Source organism: Lepidochelys olivacea, assembly GCF_965140295.1.
Source record: "Lepidochelys olivacea isolate rLepOli2 genome assembly, chromosome: 11".
Classification (NCBI taxonomy): Eukaryota; Metazoa; Chordata; order Testudines; family Cheloniidae; genus Lepidochelys; species Lepidochelys olivacea.
In genome coordinates, this window is record NC_140421.1 from 74,468,612 (window position 1) to 74,491,922 (window position 23,311).

The following is a 23,311-nucleotide window of genomic DNA, read 5'->3' on the forward strand; positions in this document are numbered from 1 at the left end:
TGACTGGAGACACATATTTGCTCTAAGAAGAGTAAATAGAAAGCAGTGGCCACCTTTGAATCATGTTTCTGGTCTATGCTTTCCAATATCGGGCTAAGGTGGAAGATGCAAGAAAGCATGCAGTGGTACTTAAATTGCTGAGAAACTTTGGTTTTTATATCTTGGATGATGTTTAAATTTGAAAAGCAAAATCCTTAACGGTGCTGGTTATCAAAACCTCACATCGAAGTCTCAGGATTTTGCCCCTTATAGACAGTGTTCTACGTTTTAATCCCCACAACTCCCAATGTGTCAGGATAATAAACCTTTATGTGTGGGGAAGCTGAGGCAGAGATAGTGATTTTCCATAGTGCTTCAGAGGGAATCAATTTCATGAGATTTAGTAGTATGTACACATTTTATGAAGCTTAATGTACTTTTCTATGCTTATCAACATCGGAACACAGAATTCTAAATTAATATGTACTGTTGTTATATTGGTACATCCTTGATATTCTACCCGTCTAGAACAAACAAGTGATTTCCTATTTTAGCATTAATGCCATTTTCTCCTTATCCACATATCCTTTCCCTAGCCCCTTCTCTGCCATGAGCAGCTCAGCAGGAGGTTTTGGTTCTAAGTACTTGGCAATTCTTTCTCTCAGGCAGGTATGTAGATTGTAACAATGGGCCTTCAATAGACCTTGCTGCTCTGGGGGCAGGCAGAGCCCTTTCCACTGACCAGCTGTCCAGTCTGTTCAGTTTCCAGAATTTTGCAGGAGATAGGACACCATCTGCTACAGAGCAGGAGGACAGGGAACCCTCTAATTTTTCCCTCCAGAGTTCCTTAACTTTGCTGCAGTTTGGACTCAAGGCATTTTTAATCAAATTGGCTCCAATTTTTGCTGGATTTTAGTTTTGATCAGTTTTTCTGAAGTGTTGCTATGGCTCTTCCTTGCTGGTGTCTTGACCACCATTCAAAAATGACACATCTTCTCAGCGAGGAGAAGAAAAGTCTGTCCTGTGCTCTTCCAGAGCATAGCAAAAGAAATTGTTCCCCTTTGGAACTGGAGGAAAACCTCCAATATTGTGTACAGGGTTTTCTTTGAAGCTGCTAGATCTCCCCCCTTAACCCCAACCACATCCTTTCTCTCCCCTCCCGTGCAACAAAGAGGTCACCAAAGGTCACAGCATTCCATTGTCCAGGAGCAGCACCACAATACCCAGCAAGCCAAAACTGAGTTTGCAAAAGCTTCCAAGGCCCCTTTCAGACTGGCTGCCAGGTCTGCTGTGTATGCAGTCCCTTCCAGGTGGCAGAAGGAGCAGCATCCCTCTGAGTCATTAGGCGGGGAATCACATTCTCCTCTCTGCACAGGCAAGTGGACCCAAGAAGTGTCAGTTGGTGCAAAAGGCAGCAGCCTGTTCTGAGTTGGTCACTGGGAGTGCAGGACAGATTTCGGGTGGGATTTACAGCGTAGCGTTTTCCTTATAAAGTTCTACATAGCCTGCGACTTACCCAACTTGAGCACCTCTGTCCCCGTGCCATGCTGCTGCAGCTCTCATCGGCATGACTTCTTGATTTAAAACATTGGTTTTCAACCTTTTTCCATTTGCGGACCCCTAAACATTTTCAAATGGAGGTTTGGGTCCTCCTGAAAATCTTTGAGGGGGGACCACACGTTGAAACCACTGATTTAAAAGACAAAGGGAGTTAGCAGTAGAGTGTTCTCCAGTGAGGCCCTCTGCTGAGTCTGGGAGTGAAAGATCTGTGAGGGAGACGAATGGAGAAGAGGCTAGAGCAGTAAGCACAGGGGAAGCGTGAAGGATGGGCTGATGGTGTCCAGGCACTGTGATGATCCCCTGTGTTAAGGGCATTCTTTGTCCCCCTAGGAGCTGTCTACATTTTTCTACTGCTGATGCTCAGTGTTCAGTTTTCAAATGGTTATATTGGTGTTACATCAAAAGCAGCAGCATTTAAAATAAAACAAAAGAAAGGCAACTGTTCATTTATGCTTAGGCTGTTTCTGATGTAGTTTTTTAACAAGTGTCCTTAGATATTTTACAGTATATATGTGTGTATATTTTCCCCTTCTCATAAGAAAATAACTAAAAGAATTTTGCTAATATCTTCCAAAAACATCCCCTGTTGGGCAAAAACCAAGTGTGAACATTTCCACACGAAAAGGTGACTATTTCATGAAGATGTGTATGAATACATGGGATTACAATGGAAATCCCATTACATGTTTAGCCATGACAGTCTGCCCCATAGTAATTCATTTTTTTTTCCTAACTGCAGTAACTGTACTAGATTTGTGTAGTTCTGATATTCTTGAAGTGCTTCAGGGGAATGATTTAGCAACTGTAAGTCCATAAGTAATGCAGACTAGGATAAACTGTCCAAAATGCTAATGAATTCCAAGATTTTTATATAACCTTAAATAATATTTACCAGGAAATCCTGTCATTAATTTCATCAGCACTATTACTGCTAAATAGTAGTTTAAACTAAAAACTGTAAACATATTTTAAACATCTTCCCCACCTCCTAAAGTATACAGTGGTCAATCTTAAAATTTTTGCCTTAGTTAACTATATAATTTTAACTCAATATGCACTGCATTCCATGTTCCAAGTATGCATCATACTGAGGTGACCATAATTATTTATCAGAGGCAGAATTGGCTAGATTGACAGTGCAACCACTGTATTTAATGCTCATGGAAAGTGCTGGGTTTACCATACTGGAAGTTGTCATCTCCAGTTTATTCTCTAGAGTAGGTACACCACAGCAGCTTCAATGCAAGCTTCCCCAGTGTGCGTAACCCTGATCTGGGGTGAGAAGGTAGTTCCATCTCCATGTCTCTTCTATCCCTACAGATTGCCCAACAAAGTGAGCAGATACCAGTTGTGATGTATTGTGATGAAACTTTTTCATGTGGAACTAGGCTTAAAACCCTGTCATTTCACATAGTTCAGCTGTCACATTTTAACTCCTTGGTCTTAACTTAAACAGCGGTCTAGAGATGAAAGGCTTCATATCTCACTGTTAATTCCCAGAGCTGGTATAAATTCCCTGGAAGCACTAAAATATATACATATATCACAGGAGTATTTCAAACATTCTTTTTTCTAATACTTTCTGTTCTTGTTTACTTTTTAAGGGATGATACTTCAGCTGCAAATGACAACTGAAGGTGGTTGGTTTTAACAATATGTATATTATTGTCACCATCAGAGTTACTCAATAGCCATTTTCTCCCTTCCTTTCTTCCTTTCTTCTCTGCTGTTTTTTCCTCCATATTATCTTCAGACTGGTATCTTTCAGGCTTGGGGCCACTGCCCCTCCATGCACAGTCTCTGGTTGGTGCAGATCGGGTCTCCCCCTCAATACACAAACTCCGGCAACACCGCCCCTTGGGGCGCACGCAGTCTGCTCCCCTTCCCCAGAATGCCCAGGCCCTCCAGCAGTTAGTGATCCAGCAACAGCATCAACAGTTCCTGGAGAAACACAAACAGCAATTCCAGCAACAGCAACTTCACATTAACAAGGTAGGCAAACTGATTGTAAATGCTTTCTTGCTCATGCAATTTTAATGTAGCCTTTAGCTAACGTTCTTATATAATGGTTTCTCTCACTATAATATGTATGGCCTCTAACAATATAATCAATTACTCTTCATCCTTAGATCTCTTTTTCATAATTTTGTGAAATATATTAGGCTACATACAGTGGTTTATTCATATTATCATCTAGGTAAGAAATGATACCTCTGATGCAGATGCTGGGAAAGGAAGTACAATTTAAGCTACTGGTTTTCCAATCATATTTTCAAAACTCTTTATGCTGCCATTCATCCACATCAGCATCATATCCAGCTCTAGAGAGGAGAGCATACAAATGCTGTCAAGGAATATAGGGGAAAATGGATATATTGTACTTATATTTTGCTTGAAGAAGGAGGAGAAAGAATGTAGTACAAAGCGGTATACTATAATAAAAGTAAAGTAAAAGATTCCATTGATGATAAACTAAAAATTAATTGGGGAAAGGGTGTTTCTACTTGAGGCTGTTCAGAGTTATTTAAGGTTTGCTCACCAGGATAATCTTCTGAGAGAGAGTAATGGGACTGAGCACCTGAGTGGGAGCCAGAAACTCCTGACTTCCATTCCCAGCTCCAATGCCAACCCCCCCACCTATGGCCTTGGGCACATCATTTATCTTCTCTGCTTCCATTTCCCCATCTGAAAATGGGGACTTCTCCTAGCCCAAAGGGGTTTTGTGAGTATTAATTAGTTAATATTTATAAAGTGCTTTGAAGATGGAAAGTGCTATCTGTGTTTAAGTATTATCTCACTTTCCATGAAGCACCTGGAGAACAGCTGAAAAGTATACGTATGTTGCACAAAGCTGTTCACCAGTACACAAATATTGCATTCACTTTGCAGGTCAGATAGATTATGGTGTACAGATAGATTATCTGTAGCAAAGAAGAGGTTATTTCAACTTGTTGTGCAGGTATGTTTTTTCAAAGACAAAATGGTTCGCATACGTGAGGATAGAATCTGAATTTAAAACTTGTCCTTGAAACACATGGAGGAAGATCTCAGCTGGTGTAAGTGGAGCTATGGCAATTTACCCCATCTGCTAATCTGTCCCACTTCTTTGGAAGGTAAAGTCAGCAGCTAGTCATTACAATAAAAAGAAAGCTGCTTTGAGTGTGGGATAGATCATAAATGTTTATAATTATTTTTAGTTCTGTTCTGACCGTCATAGTTGTACTAGTATTAAAAAAAAAAAAAAAAATTCTCAAGGAGCCCCAGTTGCGGTTTCTTAAAAAATCCCCCCACACTGACAGATTCTGAAAGAAAACTCAGCCTGCCAGTTTGATTTTCAGAGTGCTGTGGTTAGATTTCGGGTGGACATTTCTCCAAATATTTTCACTGTTCCAGTTATATGAGAAAATATAACTACTAGAAGCTGGATTAGCCTCATTGAGTGGTGGCCCATATAAAATCTTTCCAGTAAAAGAGAGAGTCACAATTTAACCCCCAAACACTTTGTTTATAGACTAAAGCTGAGTTGGGATGATTACACAAGCTACTGACGTCAATCTTGTACTTCTGGATATTTGCCACTTCGCTGTGCATGTGCCAGCCCTGGATGTCATTCAGGCTAGCGTACTGATGTGGTGTGGAGCTGCTGTTGCTGTGGAGATTTCCCTTACCTCACTCTAAACATGCTTTGTGTAGTGAAGTTCAAAATCGGGATTGCTGGAAGCAGGCAGTAGGTTCAGTTTCTTTGTTAGTAAGTAACTTGCACTTCAGTGGCTTGTTTGTTGAGTTTTTAAAGACTTCCCTTGCCAACACTTGTAAGTGTCCAAAGACTTCACTGTGACGTACCTACTGAACTCATTGAGGCTTTCATTTAGACCTCCCAGGAGTTTGACGTGCGTGTGTGATATTGTGCAGACTGATGCCTCTTTCAGTAGCCTGAACTCAGACCTAGATAAAATTGTGATGTGTCATGTCCATGGAAAAAGGAAAAAAAAACATAGCTCAACGAGGACAATTTCCATTTGTTTTACTTGTTAAAGTAATGAGTTAAAATGCTTTAAAATACTGCGTGTGGGGCAGTTTTATCACATCGGATAACATCCAAATGCTGACATGGAAAAGTGTATTCTCAGAACACTCAGATATGTTAGGGCCCTTCTATGTAGCGTAGCAGCATAACTAACAATCACGTAATGGATTATTGTCTTTTAATTATAGGCAAGGCTCATGGCACTCTGTTTTCAGTTGCTTATGGTTTTGCCAAACGTTTACAATTTGCTTTCAAATTTTGCATGTCAGATGTCTGCCTCAGGCTGAATTTTGAGGAAACTTTTCTGCCAAAATAGTTCAAACTTTTCTGAGAACAAGGCTGGGGGGAAAAAACATGCGTTGCCGATGTTAAAAAAATTCTGACAATGTTTTCTTTAAAATTTCTAGTCCCCCATCCTTTGGAGCAGGGACTTGACATTTGAATGCAAGGTGGCCTTTGTGTCACAGATGTGCCTTTTGCCATCCCCATGAAAATCCACCCAAATTGGCCAAGTTGAACTTTCAAAAATTGCCATTTGTACAGGCTCAGTGGAGACTTCTTAGAGTTTAGTTGCTCAAATCTCCAAAGATTCAGTCCTCATGGAGTGAGTTCTCACAGCTCCTAGTGATGACCAGACTATGCATGTGCCATCCCAGCTGAAGACATGCCATCCCCTCACAGCTCCTAGCACTGACTGAACATGTGCCATCCTCACAGAGCAGCTGAGCATGCACCATCTCCTCACAGCTCCTGTGTATGGGAAGCAATGCTTGTGCCTGCCCCACAGAGTGACTGTGCGTGCTCCATTCTAGGGATACGGAGCAAAGCCATGCTCTCCCTGTAATGATTGCTCAGAATCAGGGTGGTGCTGAGCACTGGAACTGAGAGCAGTGAGCCTGTCTCTGCTGTGATACTTGGAAATTACACACAAAAATGTAAATTAAAAGAACATTAAGGTTGCAAAGTCAAGCATTCAGAAGGTAGGAAATGCTAGAAATAAAGTTGACTGCAATTTTAATTCACCCACTTTATGCATATGATACTCCTGAGGGAATTCTGTGCAAATAAAAATAAAAATTCTGCGCATAGTATTTTAAAATTCTGCATATTTTATTTTTCAAAACAAGACAATATAATCACACCATTTTCAATCATTTGCTGACAACTATTTTGAAATAAATTACCAAAATAATTGAAAAAGGTGTGATTATATTTTTATGGTGTTACTGTGCTATTTTGAACAACTAAAATATGCAGAATTTTAAAATGTTTAATTTTTTGGCGCAGAATTCCCTCAAGAGTACCAGGGTTCTGTTTGGCGCAGTCTGGGTGCAGGCAGCTCGGTGGGGGGTCTGGGTATGGGGAGGAGAGAATCTGGATGCACGGGGGCTCGGTAAGGGGGGTTGGGTGCAGGGGGAATTGGACTCTGCAGGGGAGTTCAGGTGAAAGTGATTAGGGCTCAGTGTGGGAGGCTGGGGGAGTGGGGCTTGGTGGGTCAGGGTGCAACTGGTTGGGGCTCAGTGGGGTGGGGGTCAGTGTATAGGGGGCTCCCAATGCAGGGGGTGAGGCTCAGTGGGGTGGGGGTTCAGAGGGCTTGGTGGAGGGGGTTCTGGGTGCAGGGGGCTCCTGATACGGGGGGCAGAGTTGGTTGAGGGGTTCCAGGTGCGGGGAGGGGTCACTGTACGGGGAGCTGCTTCCCCTGTTCACCCAATCCCCGTGCATCCCGGACAACCCCTCCCTCCGTCCCCCCCCGCCCGCTCCCAGGCTCCCCCCGGCTAAGCCTCACCCCCCACACTCGGAACACCCATCCCATCAAGCCTCACCTCCTGCACCCAGACCCCCCAGTTCCCATCTGCATAATAGGCTTAACTACGCCACTATGAGGTGTGGATTTTTTTACATTTCTGAGAGACGTAGCTCTGTCAATGTAAGTTTCCAGTGTAGATCAGCACTAAGACTTGACTTAATAGGCTACAACCCTTGTCTAAAGCAGTTTCTCACCCTTGAAGTCTTTCTGCAGAGTTTGTTGGTTTTCAGTCAATCCAGGATCCATTCCTTCATGAATCACCCCCTCCCTCCCTCCCCTGCCAATAGCATGCTCAGTAAAATGATTTTCTCCTTGAACCCTGTTATAGTCCAGTAGCCCTTTGAAATGCATTCCTATGGTTGTTCCCCGGTGTACTGCTGCCATATTGTGCTCACATTTCTCCCCCCCTCCCATCAGTTTGTTTTCCCTATTGATTTTGCATGCCAGTATAGCTCCCATTGTTTTTGGCTCACAATGCTTAATCTGCCTAACACAGAGAGATAACTACTTTGCCTCTGAACTGGAAGAAACTTGTTTCTCCCTTTATTTGGTTACAGACTTTAAAGCCTAATATTAGTTTGTATATTTAATTTCTCATGTAGTGTTAGTACATAAACTTCACAGTGATATTAGTGACCCGTGTGTCACCAACTTCCATTTGACACCTCACATGATATTCTTTATAGCTAGATTCTGCAACAGCAGTGTGTTAGGTGTAATGAATTTGTCAGGCATGGTAGGAGTTGCTGACAGAACAGGAAACCCTTTGCCAGTTGGTACGGAGGGGCTCTTCGGGTCACAGTCACATGGACTCCCAAACATTTGGGAACTGAGGTTGCAAAGCGAGTGTGACAGCTGGAGGAAACAAGCTTATTAGCAGCACTTGACTAAGTACAGGGCAGCACGAATCTTGGTGTTTATTTTTGTAGTTGTGGTACAAATCACCAAGCACAACTTTTCTCTCCTATAGCAACTAAAATACTCGACTTCAGCTTCATTTTGTAAGATGCAATTTATGAGTATGTCAGAAAGAGGCTTGGCAAACAGGGAAACAGGAAACCCAGACAAGAACAAATCTGTCACTCGTTTGCTTCTGGGTTTTTACTGCCAAATGGTTGTTTCCTTGCGGACGTTGAATGAAGTGGAGCAGCCTGCAAAGCATACAGGCTTTAGGGGATTCCAATTTCTTGAGAGAAAAATCAAACAACAAAAAAAGAGGATCATTGTTACTTAGGACATTGTTTCCCCGATAAGAGATTAATAGGCTAACCCAGTCTTTTTCTTTACTATAATTATCCTTTTGTTTTGGAGCTAGTTTGTAAGAAATACTAAGTCACTTTTTATTTTGCTTTCATTAAGCTGATTCTTTAGTTGAGAACATAGTCAGCTTTAACTCTGATGTGTTACACTTTATTTATCAGTTAACCTCTGGGATGTTTTCAGATGATACCAAAACCGAACGAGCCAGCCCGCCAGCATGAAAGCCACCCTGAGGAGACAGAAGAGGAGTTACGAGAACACCAAGCGCTTTTGGAGGAGCCATACAGTGACCGAGTCTCAAGCCAAAAGGAGATGCAAGGGTTGGCCAATATGGTGCAGGTGAAGCAAGAGCCCCTTGAGAGCGATGAAGAGGAAACAGAGCCACCACCGGAAGTAGAGCCAGGGCAGAGGCAAGCTGAACAGGAGCTGCTCTTCCGTCAGGTAAGATACAACCGAGTGAGAATGTGTCTACAAAGTGGTCTCTTAGAATAGGATGGAAGCAGACTGGCATTGTACTGTTGGTAAGCTTCTGCTGCCACCGTCTGCTCTGTACCTGTTTTGTGGCTATGTAAAGAAAGATGGGGTATTTGAGATAAGTTCGCAGAGGTAGTAATATGGATTAATATCAGTAATAATGAAATAGCTAGAAGGGCAGTGTATGCTAGCATAGCTCAGCAGGGTGTTTCAATGAAAGAGATATAGACTATCTTCCTCTTGGTGGAGGCAGAAGTAGTGCTGAGCTGCTGCTTTTTTTTAATATTTGCCAGCATGCCAAAACATCCCCAGCAGTGTGAAGGGCACAGATGCCTGGGAAAACCCCACAGCACAGTGAGCTGCATGCTGGATAGGTCCCCTTCGAAGTAGGACAGAGCAGTAGTGGGCAGAGGACTGAAGCCCTGGCGGTACCATACGATGGTCTGATCCATTTTGAGGACTGAGCCAACTGCTTGCTCGGTAGCAGTGTTATCATCATTTTGCTGTACACACTATAACTTGGTGCTGTATTCAGATCATATACAGTAAAAGCTGTGTTATCCGTCACTTTATCAACCAGAAAGCTCTTTTAACTGGCATTTCTGATATCCCCCAATGCAAATTTTCAATCTAGTAACCGGGACTAGTTTACTGCCCAGCACGTTATGCAACTGCACATTCTGCACTCTACTTTTATGCAAAAGTATCTTCATAAATGATCTGGAGGATGGTGTGGATTGCACTCTCAGCAAATTTGCAGATGATACTAAACTGGGAGGAGTGGTAGATACGCTGGAGGGGAGGGATAGGATACAGAAGGACCTAGACAAATTGGAGGATTGGGCCAAAAGAAATCTGATGAGGTTCAATAAGGATAAGTGCAGGGTCCTGCACTTAGGACGGAAGAACCCAATGCACAGCTACAGACTAGGGACCGAATGGCTAGGCAGCAGTTCTGCGGAAAAGGACCTAGGGGTGACAGTGGACGAGAAGCTGGATATGAGTCAGCAGTGTGCCCTTGTTGCCAAAAAGGCCAATGGCATTTTGGGATGTATAAGTAGGGGCATAGCGAGCAGATCGAGGGACATGATCGTTCCCCTCTATTCGACATTGGTGAGGCCTCATCTGGAGTACTGTGTCCAGTTTTGGGCCCCACACTTCAAGAAGGATGTGGATAAATTGGAGAGAGTCCAGCGAAGGGCAACAAAAATGATTAGGGGACTGGAACACATGACTTATGAGGAGAGGCTGAGGGAGCTGGGATTGTTTAGCCTGCAGAAGAGAAGAATGAGGGGGGATTTGATAGCTGCTTTCAACTACCTGAAAGGGGGTTCCAAAGAGGATGGCTCTAGACTGTTCTCAATGGTAGCAGATGACAGAACGAGGAGTAATGGTCTCAAGTTGCAGTGGGGGAGGTTTAGATTGGATATTAGGAAAAACTTTTTCACTAAGAGGGTGGTGAAACACTGAAATGCGTTACCTAGGGAGGTGGTAGAATCTCCTTCCTTAGAGGTTTTTAAGGTCAGGCTTGACAAAGCCCTGGCTGGGATGATTTAACTGGGAATTGGTCCTGCTTCGAGCAGGGGGTTGGACTAGATGACCTTCTGGGGTCCCTTCCAACCCTGATATTCTATGATTCTATGAAAAGAGGCAGAAGACAAGTCAGCAAGCTGATATCAGGGATTGATTCAAAAAAGCCGCTTCCAGGTGTGTCATAGGGTCATTACAGACAGATTCAGCCCAATCTCCTACACCATCTATATTTACAATGATAATTGATGTTGATAATGACGACCCTGAGCACTGCAAGATCCTGAAGTGCCTTCTGAATCATCAAAGGAAGATTCAGTTGTGTTCAATATAGTTTTAGTATTAAATGTATTTTTAGTGATCTGGGTATATGCCAGGCGTGGCCCATAGTGATATGTGGTGTCATAAGATACCCTCCTGTATAGAAAACTTTACCTGTATATACCTAAGTGCTTCAAGAAACCAACCACTCTGCAGGGCAGTACTACTCCTGGATTGGTGAGTACCTGTCTCCTCTTTTATACTTTATTCATTTTACTGTATTCTAATTCTTTGAAAATTGTTATTCCATTGGTAAGGATAACTTAGTTAACTGGAATTTTTGACTGACTGGCACCCCCATTCTCCCAACATGCTGGATAACAAAACTTTTACTGTACAATTATAATTGATTTTAAAGGGACAAGTATGTGTGAATCATAGAGTATTTATAAAAAGAAAAGGAGTACCTGTGGCACCTTAGAGACTAACAAGAATGCATCCGATGAAGTGAGCTGTAGCTCACGGAAGCTTATGCTCAAATAAATTTGTTAGTCTCTAAGGTGCCACAAGTACTCCTTTTCTTTTTGCGAATACAGACTAACACGGCTGCTACTCTGAAACCTGTCAGAGTATTTATAATTGGTATACATTTGAAGTACATGTTGATTAACTACATGAACTACGTTAACTTTGCCGGCTGGCTAAGCAGCAGTTCTGCAGAAGAGGACCTAGGGGTGACAGTGGACGAGAAGCTGGTTATGAGTCAGCAGTGTGCCCTTGTTGCCAAGAAGGCTAACGGCATATTGGGCTGCATTAGTAGGAGCATTGCCAGCAGATCGAGGGATGTGATCATTCCCCTCTATTTGGCACTGGTGAGGCCACATCTGGAGTACTGTGTCCAGTTTTGCGGCCCCCACTACAGAAGGGATGTGGACATATTGGAGAGAGGGCAACAAAAATGATCAGGGGGCTGGGGCACATGACTTAAGAGGAGAAGCTGAGAGAACTGGGCTTCTTTAGTCTGCAGAAGAGAAGAGTGAGGGGAGATTTGATAGCAGCCTTCAACTACCTGAAGAGGGGTTCCAATGAGGATGGAGCTTGGCTGTTCTCAGTGGTGGCACATGACAGAACAAGAAGCAGTGGTCTCAAGTTGCAGTGGGAGAGGTCTAGGTTGGATATTAGGAAAAGCGTATTCACTAGGAAGGTGGTGAAGCACTGGTATGGGTTGCCTGGGGGTGGGGGAAGGGGGTAGAATCTCCATCATTAGAGGCTTTTAAGGTCCGGCTTGACAAAGTCCTGGCTGGGATGATTTAGTGGGTGTTGGTCCTGCTTTGAGCAGGGGGTTGGACTAGATGACCTCCTGAGGTCCCTTCCAACCCTAATCTTCTATGATTCTATGAAAGCATTTCTAAAATTAACCCAGTCATCTAATAAGTTTAATAAGCAAAGAATAATGAAGTACTTATCCTTAGAATTATAGAAATTAAATAATATATCAATAAGCATCATCACATTGCCATGTCTAAATATGGTTAGAAGATAGACGGGTTAGAGGTATCATTACATGGCTGTATATTGAACCCCATTAGAAGAGGAGGAAGGACAGCAGTGCACCTATGTATGGTCCACAGAGATGAGAGCACTTGAATTTTATGAATATAGTATTATGTGCTTCAGTACAAGCGGGGAGTGAGGGGAGGTACTGTCACAAGACAATGCAATTAGGACCTGATCCAAAGCCCATTTAAGTCAATAAGAGTTTTTTCATTGACTTCCATGGGCTTTACCTAAAGCAACTGAGAGGTATGTTACAAATTGGTGAATCCCCATTGCCTGTGGAAAATAATGTTAGCTGTAATTGCAGCATGATGCAACCTTTGGAAACATTTCCATGTCCTTTGGGATTTAGCTGGAACACAACACTCTTCACCATGAGATGTTTGCTGGCCAGCATACCAAGTCATCTGCAGACGTTGCATACAGGAAGTGTGGCTGGATTGACGGGGGGAAGCGAAGCATCAGGGCAAAACTGTATATTCCTTGTAACGACTTATACACAGTACACATCGTTCCAGGTTTATTAGCTTGGTTGAAAGTATGCAAATTGGACCTGTATTTAGGCAGAAAGAAAACAGTGATTATTTCTAATGTCCATGCCCCTGCTTTTGTCAGATTCAGACACTGTAGGGCAGCCTTCTCCGCCGTACCATCAACACATGACTTGTCCACTAAAGAACAATGTGCCAACCCTAGGAAACAAATGTCATTTCTTTAGAAAATAAAGTGGAATTCCTGCGTGACTGGTTTGCGCCACTCTGACAGCACAAAACAATCTTAAAGCAAGGCATCTGGCTGCTCGAGGATTCCTCCTAATTGAAGGAATCTTCAGGTGATATTTGTGCTAAAACTGCTCCTATGCTACCTCCCCTCCATGCAGCACAGAAAGGCGGCATCACAGATGTATTCCTTTGGTTAGCTGATCCACAGCTACAGGAGCAGCCCTGAGCGTTAAGGAGAGCAGCCTCCAGACCACAGGATGCTCATTGCATGCAATACAATTAGGATATATAAATTAACATAGAGTATTTTGCACTGGGTTCTGTATACCTTGTAGGCCAGGTCTGTGGATTAAAGATGAAGGAAACAAGTGCCTGATTGTATCTAATCCATACCTAGAAAGTCAAGAAAACAGAAAAATACTTAATACTGTTAGAAAAAAAAATCCTGAGATGCCTTCATTAAATAGATCAGCCTTGTAAACTGTGAATAATACAGGCAAATAAATTGTGACTTCTGCACAGGAATACCTAGAATTCCAAAGGTGACTGTTAAACAGCGTTCATTTACTTGTTTGGTATCATGTTAGGCCTTGAATGTAAACAGAGTAGGTGTTACGTAAGCCTGTGCTCGAGACCTGGACATCTCTGCCAGTGGTCACTTGTCATAATTCTGCTTCTCTGTTCCCTTTGCTAATATAACTGGCCAGATTCTCAACTGGTGAGAATTGATGTAGCTCCATTGAAGTCAGTGATTCTATGCCGCTTTACGCCAGTTGAGGCTCTGGTCCTTTCTTTTCTGCTGTAGTATGGTAACATTTGTTGTAAATCACTGATTTTTATCAGGAGGCTGTGTGTGTTTCTGGCATTGTACAGTTCTAGTTTGGTTTTTAAAGATAAAATATATACTCTTTTGCCTCCTAACTCCAGAAATCTGTGTCTTATGGTCCAGCCCACAGAAAAAGCCATGATCTGTGAAAATAGTAGTAACTTCTCAGTGTGTCACCATACTTGGGCAGAAAAAAAAACATATTCATATATTAATAAACATTGCATAAAGTGGCTAGGAGTGGGGAAAACTTGTGCAAGGTGCATGCAGGACTGTCCTCCTGACCTGCATGGCTGTTTAAGTATGGTGGATGCTGTTTAAAGTATGTTTGTGTATGTAGATAGATGGCCACATCCAGCAATAGAATACCCACTAACAGAAGGTGTGGTGTGGGAAGCAGTCACTAAAATGGAGCTAAATGCTGTGAAAGCTCAGTTGAAAGTGTTGTTAAAGTTCACCTCACCTTGGTTTTGAATCTGTATTAGCTATTCAAAATATAGTGCACATGTTTGTAGTTGTGGGCCTCTTTTACTCCTCCTATATAAGAGAAAAAGTGAGTCTCTTAAAATAAACAAAAAGAAAAGGAGGACTTGTGGCACCTTAGAGACTAACCAATTTATTAGAGCATAAGCTTTCGTGAGCTACAGCTCACTTCCTCAGATGCATATCGTGGAAACTGCAGCAGGCTTTATATATACACAGAGAATATGAAACAATACCTCCTCCCACCCCACTGTCCTGCTGGTAATAGCTTATCTAAAGTGATCATCAGGTGGGCCATTTCCAGCCCACCATTTCCAGCTGGAAATGGCCCACCTGATGATCACTTTAGATAAGCTATTACCAGCAGGACAGTGGGGTGGGAATAGGTATTGTTTCATATTCTCTGTGTATATATAAAGCCTGCTGCAGTTTCCACGATATGCATCTGAGGAAGTGAGCTGTAGCTCACGAAAGCTTATGCTCTAATAAATTGGTTAGTCTCTAAGGTGCCACAAGTACTCCTTTTCTTTTTGCGAATACAGACTAACACGGCTGTTACTCTGAAACTTAAAATAAACAAATACATCTTTGATTAGTAGATGTTAGCAGGCTGAGGATTTTGTTTAAGTCGAGCTGTCAGCCCCAGATTGAAGGGGGAAGAGGAAGGGTATTTTTTGTACGGAATCCTCGGCCCTGGAAGCAGCCTCCTCTGTAGGACTAGCACAGCAGAAGTTTGTTGACCTTGTGGAAATGCTGCGAGACCTGTGCATTACGAATAGCAGGGAGCCAAATGAGGCTCAAGTGGCTGTAACATCATTACCTTCAAATATCTCCCAAAGGCATCATGTCCTGGCAGCAGTAAAAAGGGGGAAGGTGTCAGCTGACCCAAGTTGTGTTACTGGCCCCACTCACTTTTCAGTACTTAAATCCCAAGCAACCTAATGTTTCCAGAGCCTACCTAGCCCAGGTTCATCTATGTCCTGCAGACCAGGAAAGGGTTTGAGGGCAAGTGGCTGGGCCCCTCTGCCCTTTGTGAGTCAAATGCAAATCAATTGCTCCATGCAACTAATTGAGTCCAGCTGCCCCCTGACTTCTCCCCAGTGTGCTGGGTTTGATTTGAACACTTCAACATAAAAATCAGGGAGCATATTTTCAATTCATCATCCCATCCATGCTATCTTCTCAAACCCTTGCAGGTCACAGTCTAGAGCCTTGAAGGCCACAGATTGGACAGTCCTGACTCAGAGGTACAGAGTGTGTCTGCCCTTCCAAGCATGAGGGCCACATTGAGTGCATAGTACTTGTGCTCAAAGCTCTGCACTGGTTTCCTTTTAATTTGCAACTGTGAGATGTTTGAGAGTCTTTAGTGTGCGAGTGCTGGTACCTGGCTACTTGGAAGATTCCCTCTCATGGCAGTTCATATTGACGGGGATGATCTTGCTGTCTGCCCTCTAGATGAGGGTTCTGTGCTTTTGAACTTCTTCCCCTTTGCAGTCTGCCAGTACCTAGGTTTGGTGAGCTGCAGAGACCAGTGTAAGAGCTTTCTGTTTTTTCTAGCATTTGAGTTCTTTAGTTACGTTCTAGATTTCAGCTTGCAGCCATGCTTCCTGTTGCCCATTATTTATTTGATTTACACAAACATGAGCCTATTGCCTGACCATTTGGGCACATTTGCATTAATAAAACATACTTAAGCAGCATTTACCATCATGGTGCTAACAACTGGCTGCTGCAAGAATCCTTCCCAAATGTACAGCTTCCCCCGCCATAATAAAAATATAGACATAAGGTATTAATCTCAGACAATTACCTGAGCAACCCTAAAAAGAAAACATCCTTCACCGTTCAGACAAAGACTGAGTGTTTTTCTATATGGGGATACTCCGAAAAGCTAAGTGGAATTAACTAAAGATATGAAGTTAAAGTGCATTAGTTCAAAACTTATTAACCTCCCATGTGGACACTCTCATTCAGAAGTAAAATGGTCTTAGTTCATTTTAGTTTAATCCACTTTGGGAACTAAAGTCAGTGCTCTGAGGTTGCTCTCCCTCAGGTGCTTGCTGGCTGGTTCTTGCCACATGCACAGGATTGGTCTAACAGTGGTCTAATTGGCAGCCAGTGGGCCAGATCTGGCCTGCAGTGCGGTTCCATATGGCCATCAGAAGCGTCCACACACACCCAACGTCCCACCCCACAGCACACCTGCTCTGCAAAACGGCATCATCCACGCAGCATAATCTCATATGCTGTATGTGAACAATTATGCTGCATGGAGGACACCATGTTCTACACCATGTATTTCTGTATGTGGACTGCAGAGGTGCCCCACAACTGGCATCCAGCCCACAGCACTGAAAAGGTTGTCCTGCCCAGTGGTAGCGAAGGAATATTTTCCCTAGGTCAGCTTGGCAGGGGTCCTGAGGTAAATTTTGCCTTCCTCTGCAGGTTTCTTGCTGGGATCATCTGGATGTATCTTGTGTAATTGCCTGCCATTGCAAAGACCTCAGGCACTGGTACACCTCAGTACCCCCTATTCTCCACATGTGGCACATAATAGTTTGGTCTCCTGATGTCTGTAATACTTTGGTTTAATTTCAGTTATTGGGTTTAGTGTGTGCGTGTCGGGTCGTCCTGGTGGCCTGTGATATACAGAAGGTGACACTCACCTTAAATTCTTTGACTATTTCTAAAGTAGACAGTCTATGCAGTGTTTTAATGTGATTTAACTTAACACCTTCAGTTAATTTGTCTTAATTGTTTCTGGGTGTCCGCACAAGTATATGAGCTTGGCACTGCCTTGGTCCTGACCCTTGTCTGATAGATCAATATGGGAAAGCCATTTAGTGAAGGGTCCTCCACTGGGAACATTCTGCCATCAGCCCTGATCCATTCACAGGTAGGGCCTCTGGGTAATAACTCATGTGCAGCTCTCAACTATTACACACATTCAGAAGGAGAGTGTTGGTCTTGAGTAGCAAAAATGTAAATCATGTAAGGCTGCAAAGTCAGCATGTGGGTTTGTATCCAAAAGCAAATTCGAGCTTTTTAAAAGCTGCACTTGAATAGCTGTGTAAGGGTGCGTAGACTCTGTAGTGTGAGTGAGTGTGTACTATGTCCCTGATTCAGAGCTCATGGAATTTAATGGGACCTTTTCCACTGTTTCCTTGGGCTTTGGATCAGGCCTTTATTTTAGCACACCTTCATATATTTTTTTAATGTATGTGTGTGTTCACTGTATCCAGGAAACAAACCAAAACTCCAAACAAAATTGTTTTTAAAATTCTGCGCCAACATTTTTTTATTGTGATATTTGCATGAACCGTCCCCTTATATTCCTTTCCATCCTCCCCAACAGCAAGCCCTTCTACTGGAGCAGCAACGCATTCACCAGCTGAGAAACTACCAGGCATCAATGGAGGCAGCTGGCATCCCAGTGTCTTTTGGAGGACATCGGCCTCTGTCTCGTGCACAGTCCTCACCTGCATCTGCCACCTTCCCCATGTCCGTACAGGAGCCACCCACTAAGCCAAGGTTCACAACAGGTAATGTTTCAGGGCACTGGAGGGTGATTGGATGTGGCTGTGACCGTGTAGAAGTGGAATGGGTAACACTAACACATCGTTGGAGGAGGCAAGGATTGCCCTCCCGTGAAAAAGCCACCCCCAAACCTGGTGTATTCCCAACTATCAGTTGGAGGCCAGGACATTATTCTGGCTGTGGCTAATCCCAGGATCTGTGGCTAAGTAGGGGTGGAACAATCTGGGTCAGTCATTATACATCATATTCCTTCTTCCCCTTCCTCTTCCCCTCCCCCAGTCCACACCCTCCATCACCAAAGGGAGAGATCCTAAAAAGGGAGAATACTATATATGTATTTTAAATAAGCTTTAAAAAAAAAGTGAAAGTGATGCAGTGTTATGACTGTACACTCCCAGAAACAAGGCCAATTCAGACTAAACCAGGCGGTTGATGTAAACATGAGGAAGGAAGAAGCACAGCATGATTGATAAAGGACAATATACCAAGCAACGCTTCTAGCCTGAACTCTGAATTTACTTCCAAGCAGATTTTGGACCATGTTCTCTGCCCCAGTTCAAGCCCTTTTGCACCTCCTAAGTGTCACAAAGAGGCTGTGGTCTGGCTGCAGCAGCCTAGTTGTGAATTCCTCCCGGGGACGTGGGAAACTCTCAGTTGTTGTATCATTGACATAGGAGCTAGCTCTGCCAATCAGCTCCTGCTCTTCCCTGGTATAAGGAGCAGGAAGGGGGTATGTCAGAGGCAGATCACTTTAGAGATGGCATATGGTAGCCAGTTGTCTTAAGGTAGGATAGCCGTCGGATTACCTGATGGCCTGACCCTCCTGCACTGAATGGATATTTGTGTAGGAGAGAGACATTGGTTTTAAATAGATTTTTTACAGTTTGATTTCACTGTTGCATTGCAAGAGAGAGGGCGAGAGAGAAAGAAAAGAAAAATATTCAGTCCATACTGTAAGTGGTCTGGCAGCTGAGCTTAAATTGTAAATATGCAATAATGGGCTTTTTTATAACATTTTATAATATTGTTTTCTTGTTATAGTCCAAACTAGCCCCATCATGGAAGGTAGGTAGGCACAATTCCTCATTCTTGGATCAGCTACCAAAGTGTGTAAATATTTGTAGGATGCTGTTCTCCCCCAGAGACCAAAAGAAAGAAAAGTTTGCTCCTTCCTAAGCCATTAAGGACCATCATCAAAATCCTTTCAAATGCATTCTATTTTCTTTGAAAAAAGAAAAGGAGTACTTGTGGCACCTGAGAGACTAACCAATTTATTTGAGCATAAGCTTTCATGAGCTGTAGCTCACGAAAGCTCATGCTCAAATAAATTGGTTAGTCTCTCAGGTGCCACAAGTACTCCTTTTCTTTTTGCGAATACAGACTAACACGGCTGTTACTCTGAAACCATTCTATTTTCTTTGGTAAATTCTGTTTTGGGTAATCTGTCATTATATGGAGTTTTTCAGTTCCTATGTTAGGTAGTTACAAAGAGTTTTGTAACTGATTTCTTCCCAACGTACCAAAGGCCGTTAATGAATGTGACTGTGTGCAAAAAAGTCTCAGGCCAAATCACAATTCCTGTTTTTCTTTTCTTTGTGCTAAATAACTTTAAGTGGATAAACCAGTATTTTCCCACACCAGGAAAGACAATCAGCTTGGTCTGTAAGTTTGTTGGCCTACATTAATAACAGCAGTTAGATGTAAAGTGTGAGCCTTTGGTGCCTGTGCATGCCGGCTGGGAATTTGGGTATGCATGTCTAGCAGTGCACATGCTCAAGCAGTTGCCTGCTTATTGAAAATCAGGCCTTATAATGTCAAGTTTTTATAATGTCTGCATACCTGGATTTCTAATGGAAACAACAATAAGCAGTCAGTAGTGGCACCAGAAAGGGCAAGGATACAATAGTGTGTGTTGGCATTTTCAAAGGATCCTAAGGGAATTAGGCACCCAAACCCCATTGAAGGTCAGTGGTCAGTGAGCACCTAGTTCTCTTAGGCCACTTTGAAAATCCCAGTCTTCAAGATTATGGATCCTACATACATTTTAGATGTTGAGTCATGACTTGCCCTTATCTGTTTCCAGCTTCATCATTTAAGTTGCAGTATCAGTCATGTGAATCTCTACAAAATTTGACTGTACAGTAACATTTACTATCATGGGATTTACATTTTACTTAAATATGTGCCTCGTAATTTCAGTTGTAATTATCTATTAGAGTGGAACAATAAGAGTAGTGATTTTGAAAACTGTAAATAAATCTGCTCAAAATTCTACAATTGTAGACGTCAAATTAAAGAAAATAAGTGTTCAGGTAGGATTAAAAAATTGCTTAAAACGAGAAGAAACCCACATTACCTTTACATTGTATGAGACACACAATACTGTGACAAGACAATAATGTGCAGAGTACTTAATGTATTTTATCTGGTTAATATCCTTTTCACAACATTTAATTTGTGAAATGTTTTTAACTCTAGGGGCCCGATTCTCCGCTACCTTGAACATTGTGCTCATTATTGCGCATCATTGTGCATCATTTATACTCATGCAATGAGTGGAAAGTGGGGTGTAAAATCCTTTAAAATTCGAATGGCAGCATTTTGCACTTGCACAAGTACAGATGACAACCAACATAAGGTGCAAGGAGAGTCACAATCCTGCTATCTGTACCATTGCAATTGGGTAATAGAAAATGTTGAGGAAAAGGAATATTTTTGTTTTTTCCTTATACCATTATAAATGGTGCATTTAAATCCTCCTCTGCCCTTATTCGAATTGTGACTCTTTCTTTTTCTTTCTTGAGCGGGGGTGAGGGAGAATCTTTTAGACAAGTGTTTTTGGTACATATCTTATTACCTTGGCTGGAAAGGAATGTTCCATTTTATTACTGCAGCTCAGAGTAACAGAAGAGCTTTCAGATTTTAAAACATTAATATTTCAGTGAGATAGTCACAGAATGTAAAAGCAAAATGTTTCAGGCATACTCCATTCACATTCTAGAAGAGATTTACCCGATTAGATTTGGTACAGAGAGTTACTTTCTTGAATTGAAGTTCTGCCCACTTGATATAGAAAATACTGATTTGGAGGGTGGGGAATGAAAATTTTTTAAGATATTTGTAAGGACAAACAGAGAAAAGCTCTAGGGCATTCTGTCACAACATGGTCTCATACACACAGCCATAGTTATACTGGAAAAGATTCAGTTGTAATGGTGACTATTTTTGAAGTCTAATATTGTAATTAAGTGCCTTGAATTTTACAGTAAATTAGGATTTGAAATTAATTTTTAAATAATCCACTTTTTAAGAAGTGGCTTGAAAAGAGAATCTGGGTTTGAGGTCCTAACCAAACTGACCAAAGAGGTCAACAGACTCCAATAGTGCATCTTTAAAAGATCAGCCTCGTGTAAACTAAGCAAATGAATTAAAAATTGCCTCTAATTTTTTATCACTTTTATTTCTAAAGTGTATAGTAAATCCTTCTAATGCATTTTCTTGGGAGAGTTAGGAACATCGATATGCCATACAGAATCAAATCACTGGGTCTTTCTATTTCATTATCCTGTCTCTAGCAGTAACCAGTTCCTAATGCTTGAAGGGTATATTGCAGGGAAAATATGCGGGGGGGGGGAGGGGTGCGGTGCATACTGCATATTTGAGGAGTGTGTTGCATTAGTACATACGAAATTGAAAACAACCCTTCCTGCTTATTGCAGGCAATCAGTTTCATGTCCTGAAGCATGACATTGTACTTGCGCTATGTGAGAGGAAAGTAGATGTAAACCCTGCAAACTCGGAATGGCAGTAGTTTGCATTTGCACAAGGGTAAATGACAACTAGCATAAGGTTGGTTACATTAGAGGTCTGACCCTGTGTTCTTGCTAACACAAGTAGATCCATTGACATTAATTGGAATTCTGGTGCATGTACAATTTTACTCACTTGAATAAGGATTCCCGAGTTGGGCCATTGGTTTGCAGTTATCCAGCTTCTGATCTCCTGTGAAGATGAATTCCATAAATTATTCTAATATTCTGTGTTAAAGCATTTTTTTATTTCTGATGAAGGGCATTTATTCTCTTCTCTGCAGAAGCAACATAATGATCTGAACCTCAAATCATATGTTTATCCTGCCAAGAAAAGCCGGTTGGCTTTAGTACTGACCTTTAAAAATGATTGTTCCCACACCTTGGGGAATATTTTTCCAGCAATGAACCTGTAATGGCCAAAGTAGTTTTGTATTTTAAATTTAAATGGTCAAGCATTTACTTTTTCTCTGTGCAACACAGTGTCCTCAATTAGAGGAAGTTCAGTCCTACTCTTTCCCGTAGCTATAGATGTTAAAAACGGGGAATAATGCATAAATACTATACAAGATAAACTTCAGTGAATTACTGCTGTTGTCACTGTTTAACCAGGGGTGGGAAGAGTTTTAGAATTTAATTAGATTGGACTTTTTCTGAATTATGGTTCCTCTCCAAACTTACCTAAGGAGAATATGTAGCCCATCCTACCATCACCTCTTCTGTAAATGTATGAATTTATCTATATAAAATACTGTACCATCTGTTTTTTATCCGTAAGCACACACCCATGTGATATGTACATGCATGTCCCCTATATATAATAGGTATATATTTGAGATAGAGACAGAGCAAAATCCAGTGTTCTTTCCCGGTGCTGAAGTCAAAAACAATAGCTAACCATTATACTAGCCCACATCCTCTCTTCAACTTCAGTTTGTGTTGCTTGGTATTGCCCAAACAGCTCCTAATGGAGCAGAATAATTCAGAAAGAAGCAGACAGGTGGGCACTCTTATAAATATTTGTTGTAAAGCCCTGATTAATTGAACTTTGGTTAAATTAATCATTTAGTTAACGAGAGCTCCATTCTGTCCTCTGGAGCGGTACTGTGTGTTTTCCTGCACTCAGAGGTTCCAAAACCTGGAGCAGAGTGAGGAATTGCCAGACAACTTCCCCTAATGGCTGAAAGGGTCAGCACTGGCCCCCGTGCACAGTGGAAAGACAGCTTTGGCAAACTGGTTGGCTTTCAAAGGAGCAACACTAATAGCAAATCTATCCTGCATCCTCTGGACCCCCTGATATTTCAAAGATTTTTGGGTGCTCCCCAACATAAACTTATCTCTGACTTAAGGGAAGGCTAGAACTAAACTTTTCACTATGTCCGTTTTGTTTAAGCAAAAAATGCCATCCTTTATTCCCCAGAGTACACAATTGTGGAAAAACTGGTAGTTTTGTTCAGTGGTGTATTTGACCTAAACTCT

General features: G+C 42.1%; 1 protein-coding gene across 5 annotated transcripts in view; it reads left to right on the top strand.

The window, feature by feature from the left end:
- HDAC4 (histone deacetylase 4) overlaps window positions 1–23,311 on the top strand; it is a 467,144-nt gene that overhangs the window by 368,790 nt on the left and 75,043 nt on the right. For 4 of the 5 annotated variants that reach the window (XM_084643125.1, XM_084643129.1, XM_084643128.1 and 1 more), the window contains 3 exons: window positions 3,293–3,531; window positions 8,817–9,074; window positions 17,842–18,028. In XM_084643125.1, the coding sequence (XP_084499251.1) occupies window positions 3,293–3,531; window positions 8,817–9,074; window positions 17,842–18,028 (684 nt within the window). The remainder of the gene's footprint in view (window positions 1–3,292; window positions 3,532–8,816; window positions 9,075–17,841; window positions 18,029–23,311) is intronic. The other variant, XM_084643127.1, reaches the window with a different exon arrangement.